The 12,636-nt window shown below is 38.1% G+C and overlaps 1 protein-coding gene across 6 annotated transcripts in view; it reads right to left on the bottom strand.

Moving 5' to 3' along the window:
• mtss1lb (MTSS I-BAR domain containing 2b) overlaps nucleotides 1-12,636 on the bottom strand; it is a 90,972-nt gene that overhangs the window by 24,663 nt on the left and 53,673 nt on the right. For all 6 annotated transcript variants that reach the window (XM_041974856.1, XM_041975107.1, XM_041974927.1 and 3 more), the window contains exon 4: nucleotides 418-502. In XM_041974856.1, the coding sequence (XP_041830790.1) occupies nucleotides 418-502 (85 nt within the window). The remainder of the gene's footprint in view (nucleotides 1-417; nucleotides 503-12,636) is intronic.

Raw genomic sequence — 12,636 nt, 5'->3', positions numbered from 1 at the left:
TTAATTTTAGTAAATGCAATGTTGCCCTCCTCCAAGTCCACAAATATGCAAAACCACAGTCTCATATCATCATCATCAATGTCATTGTTTTTGATGTGGAAAAGTCATCAGTAAGTACGGAGGATAAGGAGCAAGGACAGTGGTTGGTAGTAGGATCTGACTGAGGTTTCCAGAATGGTTGGTGTTGCATACCAGGAGCTGTATGTAATTACAGTCATGTAAACAAATACTGGATGAGAAATATTTAATGGAATCCATCCTGGAGATGTGACAATAACAACAAATAATAGTCCAATTATAGCTCCGTTGATCATGGCAACAAGTTTGGTGGATTATATACAATGTAGAACTGAAGTAAATGGAGTTAACAAAGAAGGTGAAGAATAAAAACAATAAGAAAGAACAAATGTATCTTACTTAGTGAACTGGCGAAGTTTGGCCTCAATGCTGCGATGCCTCATGCACATCCTGGTCAGAGCTGAACCAATGTCTCTGGTTGCTCCTGGAAACAAAACACAACCAAGATCAGACTGTTAGATGCAAACACACACACATAAAAAAAGCAGCTCTCTGCACATTTACCACAAAAGGCTCTCTTTTTGTTCCACAGATCCCAAGTCTGAGGTCAGTATTTACTTTAAAACCATTAGCGTCCTGTGTAAAGTAAAGGCTAGTTAAAAAAAACGCTGGATCCCTCAAACAGATGAACAACTACCAGAGCTTTTGTTTTCTTTTCCATTTAGCCAGTATTTACACAAGACAGCAATCTGCTTCTTGGAGAGACTACACACACTCCCCAGTTCATCCAAATAAAGTCGTGTCTCGTGAGTGTGTTTGTGTGACAGGCGGTGGTTCAGAGACCCAGTTTCATGTGAAGCTAACCTGCAACTGTAAACACCAGGCTATTTTAAGGCAGCAGGTCCGTGTGGAAAAAGTTGACCCCAGAGTTAAAATCAGTTTAAGAGACAGTACACACCACTGACTTTCAAACAGGGTGCCAAGAACTGCTGTCTCTGCTGTACAGATGGACAGCCAGCACACAAAAACAGTCTTATTCTATGTTTTAAAGCCTTGTGAGCAGAGGTAAGGCTTAATCACTGTCCAGTGTCAGGGGATTTCTATAATAAACTCTGGAAAATTCTGATTTAACAGCAGTTAAATAGGATTTTCTTGAGACACTGTCATAAAAGCTTAAACAGGATTAAGTAGAAAAATGCAGAAAGAACAAAATGTTGTGTACTTGAATAATATTTTGATCCAAAATAAAAGTCCTATGATTGGAAAGTGAATTACTCCACAATTTCTGAATGATTAGGATGTAATCCTACAGGAAAATGCTAAAGTGGAAACTTCTTTTAAATACACAACGTGGTAAAGGACCCGCCAGAGTTTAAGTTTAACAAATTTAACAAGCTTCCACTTGAATGGTCCTGATACTGTTCAAGATTTTGCATCATGAGATGATTTATTGTAAGAAGTTTAGTGTTTTTATGACTTAACACCAGCAAAGTCATGGTATTTCTACAAGCCTCATCTGTATTTTAAATGTTGTGATAGCAAGCAAATGTCGGCAGACTAAAACATCATCACCTGCCCCGTGTCAACATGACTCAGCGTTTAGCTCAGAGCTCTGCTACTACTGTTTCAGTCACCTTATGTGAACTTTTACATTGACTTATATACATATAAATCTTTTCATAAATTAGATCTTAATTACACTGTAAATGATTTAAACTTAAAGTAACAATTGTAAACTTTTCATTTTATTTTGTTGTATTACTTTACAGTTTAACACAATAACATAACTGCAGTTTTCATGTCATTTATAGGGGTGGAACACAGTAAAAGTAAATCTAAATAATTAGGGGCTTTGTAATGAATTATTCTTGCTTAATCACATTTTTAATAAATAAACAACATTTGCCTCAAAAAGCATTTTTTTTTATTTTAAATAGATTTTAGTAGACGACTGAATCAAATAATAGACACAGACATTAATGTTGTAAACTGACTCTAGTAATGTCTGGAAAAATGGATTTAATTGCTTTTTTTAGTTAGAAACAGTAGATAAAGAAATAGAAAATATCCCTGACCAAAACTTAACAGAAGTACTTTAACTAGCAGCTCCAGCTGTTCTCTGATTAAGGATCTACAACATGTTACTGTACTTTGAACTTTTTAAATGTTTTTGCCCATGCTCTTCGTTAATAGGCATTATATCTGAAAGAATACCAGGGTGGGGTCATAAAGCAGCAGCTTTGACTCTGCTCATGGAGCCGAGGTGATCACCTCCTGGTCTGGAGCTGGGACTGATGCTGAACGAGGGGGAGGGGCCTACGGCAGGACACACTGCTCTTGAGAAGAATGAGCGTTACGTGCTGTCACCTCAGTCTCCACAAGTCGCCAATTTCAGCAGAAAAATTTGTTGCTAGTCACTTTTTTAAAATAGAATCACTAGAAGCGTCTGAAAACTCGCTAAATATAACGCCCAAGCTCTGATGTGTGCGCCGGTGTAATCGCTGTACAGAACTCGTGACCTGACAAACGCTCCTCATTGTTTGAAACAAAAATGGCGATTAAATGCGTTAATCTTTCTCATTTTCTTTGTAATTAATTAATAATAATTAATACGTTAAAGTCCCACCACTAGTAATTTTACAACTTTTGAATAAAGGTTGTTAATTAACAAAATGTAGTAAATTTTGCTTCTAAAATTCAGCTTTTTAAACAGAATTTAATCAAATGTTTTTAAAACAAATACAGAATTTATAGTAACACTGCCGCCGCCCTTTCTTAAAAACACACACACACACACACAAATAAAAAAAACACTGTTTTTTCTTTGTCACTGGCACAAACAAATGCAGAGAAACATTTCCCCATTGCTTTTTTCTTGGTGCAAACATTAAAGGCTTAAACTAGAAATTAATTTTCATCTCACAGTAAATTATTACAAAATATACTTTTCACAGCTTTCCATGAGTGCCATCAAATTTCTGTTTTACTTCCTCACAATCTTGATAACCATCTTGAAAAGAGAACAAAAGAGGCAAATGGCTTTAGTGCATGTCTGACATTCGTTTTGAAGAAATCTGCTAGCTTCTTTCTCTACACTTCACTCATTTTGATATGCAGCTCTGAACCTAAAAAAATTTAACGTATCTGAAACATACATTATCCATGTGAAAATGGGAGTACAAAAAATCTAAATAAGATTATGTTAAATGAGGTCTTCTTACTACGAGAGAAAAAACACTGCAGGCTACTTCATTTTCATCAGTTAATGTTAAAGCCAGGATTTGGTCTGATTAGCATAAATCATTTAGTCATGGTTTAATTTATTCCGATATTATGTTCCTGATGTCCTGACAGCCTGACAGTGTTGAGAAATTTTTATTTATTTGTTTTTTGAACTGCTAGCTTAAAATAGCAGCTAACCAAGAAAAACTGCTTCAAATCTTTAGGTTTTCAGCTTAATTCTGCAAAGTGTAAACATTGTTTAACATGGATATCAACCATTCAAGGGCTGTATTTTTACTCCCTATATTTCTATCCAGCTCAGCTATCTGTGTGTCTGTCTCTCATGACTGAATGAAAAGTGACTGAGGTGACAGATCTGCTTGGTAAAGCCACTAAAAAAATTTACTTTGTTGGAACATTCAGCGCTTCCTATGCGATTTACATCCCAAATACTGTGAATCCATAAGGAAATAAGGTCCAACTTCTCTGATTTACTGCTTTGTCCTGCAACAAGCGCTGCAAGCCTTGCAGCCATGGTGCTTGAACACAACTGCTGAAGTAGTCTGACAGGAGGGGAGTAGTGTGTTTTCAGTTGCAGGAAATTATGGTGTGTAACAAGTAACAATTTATAGAGGATATGCAAAGCTGAGCATCCTCAAATAACAAAGCGCATGTAGCCCTGGTGAACACCAGCCCAATTTATAATTTTGTTGAAAATACAGACCATTGTCAGTAGAGCAACGCTTTCCACTCAAGGTGCAAGACAGCGAGAATGTAGGGTAGGGTGTGTGTGTTAAGAAGTACTTGTTTCTGTACTGTTGACTTACAGTTATCAAGTGTTTTTTGTAAGTTGAAACCATTAAGTCTTCATTTAAATGACAGGAATTTAAATTATTTTAAGTTAAGAAAAAATGAAACAGAGTTATACTACTGAAACTTGTTTAAATTTAAAGCAATTCTTTGCAGTGCACCAAATCCGATACGATCAGGCGTGTTCAGGGAGGTCTGGCTGTAAGATGACGGACTCAAGACAGAGCGACCATGTGGTCTGCAGTCCTCTAACTTTTCTCTTTTAGGTTGAGTTTAGACAAAACCCTTATTTTACTTGAATTAAACGAGTCATATTTTGAGTCAGAACCATCATTGTTGTTGTTGTTGCATCTTTACAGGTTGCAAATCATCCGGATAGCGGATTCTCTGCAAGGAAATTGGCTGGAAAGTGGCTGGCTTTTGATTGAAGAGGCTGTTCTAAGTAACATGTTAATACAGTATATTCTGACAAAGCTTTGTATTTTCCTGCTTCCCTTTAGGCTGTAACTTCATTTGAAAAAGGTTAGAAATCAATGTGAGGTAACATTGATAGAAGATATATTAAACCATGGCCACACATTGCTAAATTGTAGCCCCAGATTACTAATATGTGAGAGTGAGATAATTAATTTATGACCACATGTTAGTTATGTGTAGGAATTTATAGCTAAAGCACACGTGCAACATGGATCAGTTTGATTTAATTAAAATTTTGTTTATGGGATGAATTACACTAATGTAACTGAGGTGGGTTCACCTGACTGAATAGTTTGCTACAAAACAAATGGGGACACCAGGTACAACTTTCAATGTTGGTCCCGCTGCTTTATGTTCACCAAAAACTACAAATCCCACAACAACCGGCACCAATTTGTCTCCTCTATGGTAACCCTGTGAGGACTACATTCTGCTCAAAAACAATATCTTGTGATCTCATGTGATTTAGCACAGCGTCCTAATTCCTTAGACACACATAATTTGGGTGCTTAAGGTTCATAATTTAAGACAAAAACAAGAAGACCCGGCAATTCATTTTTGTCCTCTGTGCAGGACATGAGTCTGGGACCTCTAAGTTAGTATGTAGATGATTGCTACTGTTCCTTTAAGAAGACATCCTGAACTCTCTTCTGATGCCCCTGCTGTGGGGATGTGGCCAACACAGCCCATGCACTGTCTTTTCAAAATGGAGGGAATTTCAATTTTCATGTTTTACAACAAGTCAACAAGTTTTGACAGATATCTTGTTCTTGTTAATAAAAATCTAGTTTTTTATTTAGTATGAAAATCTTTACTTTAAATTACTAAGATTTTTTAAAAGACACAGCAATTTCAATCCCTTAAAAACAACTTTTATGTGATATCCTTTGTGGTGGACATCAGGACTTGCTAACTATTTCTGTTACATTAGGGAGCAGAGGGCTAAATGAGGTGGAGAGGATTTTACAAAGAATTGTGGAGGGAGATTCAGACCTAGAGCTGTCTGAAGATGAACTAGATGAAGTGGAGATAGAGGGGGAAGATCAACACTCGAAGTACAAGTCTGTCTTAATCTTGTTAAATGGTCATTAAATGAAAAGATTTTTTAAAAAGAAATCCACACAAAATTGAATTCACTATTATAATTGCACCGTTACAATGTGTATTAAGCAAGACCCAGTGTCCCCTACAAGGGACAGTCCATAAAAAATTATTAAACATTGTTTTTGAAAAAAAAAAATGTTGTGACATGTTTCTTGTAACCACAATACTTGAATTATCATAAAAAGATTAAAAAAGAAAAACTTTTTTCCCCCGGGTCTCAGGAGGATGTCAATGCCTAAGTAACATTTGGCCATGATTTTATTGTCTCAATCCCATGTGACAGTAAACCATGGCCCATAAAATATATTTTCTTTCAATATCACCAGACGGGCTCCACAGAAATCATAACTAGCAGCTTAGAATCAGAAAAGGTCATGGTCAGGCCTAAAATAGTCTTTTTATGATGCCTCAGCATCATGGACTCCATGTTTATTCTTCACATGTAACCGCTGTCTTGAAAACAAGAGCTCATCTATTCTTCGATGTAATTACAGTCCATGCCCGCATGTATTTAGCACCAGCTGATCTGCAGATGCAGTCAGATGGTTGATAAATCACTGAGACATTTCCTGACTGAAGTTACCTCACATACACTCGCACATGCCAAACTTCACACACATACGCACTTAAACTGTGTGTTCCTCTCATCCAGAGAGAAGCCCTCCATTCATAATTAACAAATTCTTCCCTCTCGCCTCCTGTTCTACCCGGCAACCATTCATTAAAGCAGAACCACCCTCCTCAGACACACACATTCATACGCACATGCTAAGGATATAGAAGTATTCCTCATGCATGCCAAACAGTCATACAATTGCAGAATTACCTCTAATCCTTCTGTGTGCACAACGTGATCTACTGTGATCCCAAGTGGATCTACAGAGTGGCATGAGGAGAGGGAAACCAATGAGTGGAGAGTATGTGTGATTTTTTCACATCAAATGAAAAGGATGATGTGGGAAAGTACGAAAAGAGGAAGAGTTGGAGGAGCGATGAGAAAGCAAGAGGACGAGAGGGGTCGCCTTGCACATTTTAATGAGCTCACTGCCGGAGTGAGAGCCATGGGATAGCTGTTACAGCCAACTCTGTGTGTGTGTGTGTGTGTGTGTGTGTGTGTGTGTGTGTGTGTGTGTGTGTGTGTGTGTGTGTGTGTGTGTGTGAGATTGTTTGATCTCTGCATTTATGATGGTTGTTTTCCTGTTTGTCTGTTATTACCAGACCTCTCAGACTCCATAGGAGATCAACAATTAGATGAGAACACACACTATTTACATCTGGAACTACTGTGTGTGGGCGTGTGAGTCAGTCAGTTTGCTGCTTCGACACATTATCATGCTTCAGCATTTTACTTGAACTGAAAGACACACAGCACGTTTATTTGATGTTAATAAGTGTGATGCGAGCCTTGATCAGCTTCACATTTCATACAGCACGTCTGACATTAGAATGAATTGGTAGAATGAATATTAAAAACCTCTGATGCAGCCATGTTTAAAATGATGAAGATGAAAGTTAAATAAATGAATAATTAAAAAGAAAAACACCGGAAAAAAAGCTGCATTAATCTACATCTTCCATCCACAAACTAAACTATCCGTACTCAACTGTAAACAATAAAACTCCACAAGCAGCCACTAATTTGCCAGTTTACGTTTGTCACCACATGGTGTTCTTAGGAAATAAAATACTACTTTACTAGGTTAAGGGAAAAAAAACCAAAACAAAACAAACAAACAAAAAAAAGAAAAGCAAAACATAGCCTCAGCTAGTGTTTTTATTCATCCATCTATTTTATCCCAGTTATCCAAGGTTGCATCATGGGGCCAGGTGCTTACGCAGGCAAGCCCAGATATTTGTTTCCAGCCACCTTCCAGCTCATCTGGGAATCCTTAGGTGTTCCCATGTCAGTCGAGAGACATAGTCCCTTAAGCGTGCCCTAGATCTTCCCTGGGGTCTCCTCCTGGTGAGACACGCATGGAACATCTCACCATGGAGGAAACCAGGAGGGATGCTAACCAGATGTTCGAGACACCTCATCTGGCCCCTCTGGGTGTGGAGGAGCCGCAGGTCTACTCCACATTTACCACAAATCCTTGGTCATCCACCCCTGCTGAATGACCAAGCTTCTTACTTTGTCTCTACAGGACAGCCTGGCAACCCTGTAGAGCAGGGATGCCCAGCTCTGGTCCTCAAGGGCCACAATCCTGCAGGTTTTTGATGTGTCCCTGCTCCAAAACCACCTGACTCAAATTGATGAGTCATTGTGAAGAACTTAATAGGCTGTTGGATCTATTTCATTTGAGTCAGGTGTGTTGAAGCAGGAAACATTGGAAAATCTGCAGGGCAGCAGCCCTCAAGGACCGACTATGGACACCCCTGCTGTAGAGGAAACTCATTTCAGCTGCTTGTATCCAATAGCTCATTTTGGTTACTACCCACAGCTTGTGATCATAGGTAAGGCTAGGAAATTAAATCGACTGGTAAATCAAGAGCTTCGCCTTTCAGCTCATCTTCTTCTGCCCCATCAGGTTGACACCAATCTGTCTGTGGAACTCCAGCTTCATTCTTCCCACACTCACTGACAAAACCCTGAGATACACTCCACCCTGGTCTATGACCTTGGATTACAAGGTGCTGATCCTCATCCCAGCCGCTTCAAACTCAGCTGTGAACTGCTCCAGGTCGAGTTGAAGATCGTACCCTGATGAAGCAAACAGGACGTCATTTAGTGGTGGTCCAGATCACCACCAGGATCCTGGGGTTCTTTTCTATGGGGAGATAGGGATTATTTTGCTATTAGAGCTTCTAATTCAAAAATAATGTCAACAATCCTTGCCCCCCCCCCCCCCAAAAAAAGAAAAAAAAAACATGTCTTTGCGGAGGTCTGTGCTCTTTGTCTGCTTCTATTTCATTTAATTTAAATCTAACCAAGTGGATAAAGAGTTAACAAAAAAAAAGTAATAATGAAAAAGAGAAACGACTTTACATCATTGTGGTTTCCAGAAAATACTAAACAGCAACATGAAGGATGAGACGAACTAATACAGACACATTCATCGCACCACACACTTCTTACATTCAACTTTTCCCTCTGCTGCTTTGTTTTTTTAGTTCATCTTGTAGAGCTACATAATATAGAAACGAAAAAAATAAATGGCAATATATTTCTTATTTGCACTATGTCCATACAAAAAATTTCAATAGTGTCCTCAGCTTAAAATATCCAAATTGCCCAAATAAGTAACCCCTTAAAATAATAAATCTTATTTTACCATTTTACTAGGATAGCCATGGAATTTAAAACAGTGCAACTATTTTACATATCAAAGATCTTTAAGGGCATTTTTTCCCCCTTTCGGGAAAGATGGCTTTTTCCTTCCGCTTTCTGTCACCCTCCCTTTCCTGTTTTCTTCTCCTTGTTTCAATGAATACTGTGAAAGAAACCACACAAGAAACTGAACACAAGCCTAGTATTTTCATTCAAGTCATATGATTAATGGTTTTGGAAAAAAACTTCAGCTAAATGTAAAATCCCATGTTTTTAAAAAGTAACATATTGTTGTTTAATGTAAATGCAGCAAATGGGATTTTTTCATTGCCTTTTTTGATCTAAGCCATATGTGTAGTAACAACAAAAAAATGACAATTTGGGAAAATGTGATTGAAATTTGGGTGGAATAGACTAAGCGATAGAAGCCAAGCTCAGTATCAGTATATAAAACACACTCCTTCCTGTTTAAAACCAGTTACTGTCCCACCAGGAAATGTAGGAGCTCTGCTAGTCACTGGCAAAGTAACTATTCTTCCTCATCGCCTAGCAACAGACCTAACTGTCAGGTTTGTTACCGTTTCTATGACAGCACAGATCTGGGCCTGTTGCTAAGGTGGGAATCCGAATGTTTGTTGCTGAGGTCAAATTGTCTGCTGCTACGGAAACGAATGTTTGAACTGTTCTGCAAGAGACAGAGAGCGATAGGCTGAGAAACAGAGAGGGAATACCACACACACACACACACACACACACACACACACACACACTGAGTATCCTTTCTGTGGAAGTAGGCTGAGAGTGGTGGGAACAGGCACAGAGAAACCAGAAAACATACCATGATTGCATAACTTTATTACCAAGGTTTTTACAGTTTATTAAAGAAGATACTGAACACTGAAACATTTCTACTAGCTATTTTACTCCTTAAAGTGAGAGTTTGAGCTCCATTCAGCTCCTTCCATAGACCAGCTGTCCCATCCTGGAGTAATTTCAGGTAGTTTAGGAATACAGTTCCACACTCATACTGTCTACATATGGTTGCCTTTCCCTGAAAATCACAGAGCCTCTTTTGCTCTCTAATGATAGCATCTCTCTCTGTGTTTCTTTGCCTCTGGCATCTCTGGCCGTCCCACCCGGGCATCTCCATGGCAACTATTATCTATAATCTTGCAGAGGGATTCGCCAGCTTCTGGCTGTAATTTAGCTGTGCGATGCAAGAAAACATGCAACTGAGCAAATGTATGGTGCTTCTTCTTTAGTCTGCGGCTGATGGGAAAAAGTCTAAAGTAGGCATCTGGCTTCACTCTGCTGGGACAACTCACCATAAAATGGACAGACTCACACAGACAGTTAAATTATCACAAGTTTTATGTAAGTTTCAATTCAATGAGGAAGAGATAACACAATAAAAAAAAAAAGTGCGTTGTGAATCGGGTGATCAAGTTACACATAGAAATTCAACATCACATCTCAAGGCTTAAAGGGGTAACGTCATCTCACACAATCCCCACAAAGAAATGAATTCAAGACAGCAGCAGTGTAGCTACATTTACAAGTTTAAGTTACTGAATGTGGTATGAAAGCTGCTAACATGTCAAAAAGGTAGCTGAAAGGAAACATGACCTTCACTGCTGTGAGGGAGGACAAAAGTTGAAATCCCTATTATGAATGAATATCCAAATCCCCAAAACTGAAAACCAAATACCTAGCCAACAGCCTCAGTTCTTCATGTTATGGATGCTGAGAACCATATTTTAAATTTCAAATCTTGCTCTGAGCTCACATGATTGCTTCACGTCATGTCTGCAGACTCTGTCGGCTGCACTTTAATGCTGCAGAGCTGCTGTTCTCCAACATTTCAAAGATGTTTTATTGGATTCAGAGCTAGAGAAGGAGGTCACTGGACCACTCTGAACACTTTGCAATGTTCCTAAAAAATAGTTTAGGACAACATTTGCTTTGGGATGTGTTCTGTTATTAAGTTGGAAGTAGCAATTCAAATTTAATAATTGACCCTGTAGCATCACTTTTCTTACAAAGTTTCCTGCTGCTGTAGTCCATCCTCCTCACCTGGAGAGCACCATTAACCAACAAAGCATCTGCTGTGTGAGCTGCAAGCTTTAAAGATGCACTAAAAGGAAAATTACAGGAGCCAAATATTTATGCGTACTCAAATATGACAGCTGACCTGTCAAAAAAAAACTTGGTAAAAAATGGTAGTTTTCATTTTATGAGTCAAGCAGTGAAGAATAAAACTGTGGAGAAAAATGTTATATTAGATTTGAAGTGCCTATAATTTAGATAAAAAAAGACTAGAATAACTGAAACCCTTAGTTATGCATCACAAAGTGAACTGAAAGAGAAAACAACCCGGTTTCAAGCTCTTACAGTTAATGCAGTCAGGTGCAGCAGATTGTATTGTTTATGCCCAGTTTTTGTTCATTTCAACATTCCTGCCTTTTTCTTTCTCAGACTTCCAGATTTGAAGATAAATTGAAAAAAACATGTTTGACAGATGAAAATATAAATATTTAGATGTTTTTTATGTGGTTTTAACATAAGGCTGTCAAAGTTCACAATCTAACCTAAAGGTAGCTTTTAAAGATGAGCATTCACTGACAGAGAAAGTGTAATGTGATGGAATGTGATTTGCAGCCCTTTTACAGACCATAAAATTCAATTGTTAAACTTTCAGAAACTTTAAGTTTAATCTAACCATCATAGTAATGTGACTTTAATGCTACTTGCTCCAAACACCAAAAAAACGATTGAACATAAAACACGGATGTAGCTTCCAGGTCTGAAAAGTAAAGCTGATGCAACACTTTCACACCTGCATTCTCTTTAATAACCAGCAGGGGGCAACACAAAAGAAGATAGAGTTAAAGAAACAGCACCGCTGTCATTTCCTTAACATTTTTTTCTTAAGTTTGATGGAAAAAATTCAAATGGTCAAAGAAAAACAGGAAATAATATTTCTAAAGATTTCTGAGAAGACAACAGCAACACAATAAAAATCGCACATGAACTGTGAGACTCCTTGTACACAAAATAGAAATATATTATTTGCTCGTATTTATTCTCCTGTCTGCCTTTTTAACTCAGTCCTAAGCAGTATAACTACAAAACAGAAAAAAACAAGGCTGAATCTGCTTGAGGTAAATGTCTTAAATGGGGATATTGGCACATTGACTCTCAACATGATGAACTGCAAAGCTTTTAATTAGAAGGCAAACATTTTAACCACTTCAGCTAAGGACACTACACACTCCCTACTGCTGTTCAGGCTGTTCCCAGTCACTATGGTATGTGGTCTTAAAACACCAAGATGTTTAAACCTAAAGTCTGCCCTAGTTGCCTAGGTCAAAGCAGCATGGTAGGAGGAACTAGACATGTCCCTTTACCAAGAAACCTGGATTTTAATATTTAAACATATTAATTAAATTTTTGTTTGTGCCCATCGGTGTGTAATTCAATTCAAAGTTGTCCACCAGTCACACACTTTAAAATTTAGGCTATCTCAAGTTTATATTAAGGCCAGTCCTTATTGGGAAAAGTGTAAAATAGCTGAAGCCACATTCATCTGCATGAACTGCTCATGTCCAAGCCTCACAAATTTTTGGACAGAATTCTTTTCTACTTTAACTCTGATATTAAATGTTAGACTGCACCCAAAGCACCTGACAGCTCTGTTTGGTGTCATTGAGGAGGGGGTGTCTCTACCTCCAGATAAA

This window comes from Melanotaenia boesemani, chromosome 1 (genome assembly GCF_017639745.1).
Source record: "Melanotaenia boesemani isolate fMelBoe1 chromosome 1, fMelBoe1.pri, whole genome shotgun sequence".
Classification (NCBI taxonomy): domain Eukaryota; kingdom Metazoa; phylum Chordata; class Actinopteri; order Atheriniformes; family Melanotaeniidae; genus Melanotaenia; species Melanotaenia boesemani.
The sequence above is the reverse complement of the archived record's forward strand: the minus strand, read 5'-3'. Positions and strand labels throughout refer to the sequence as shown.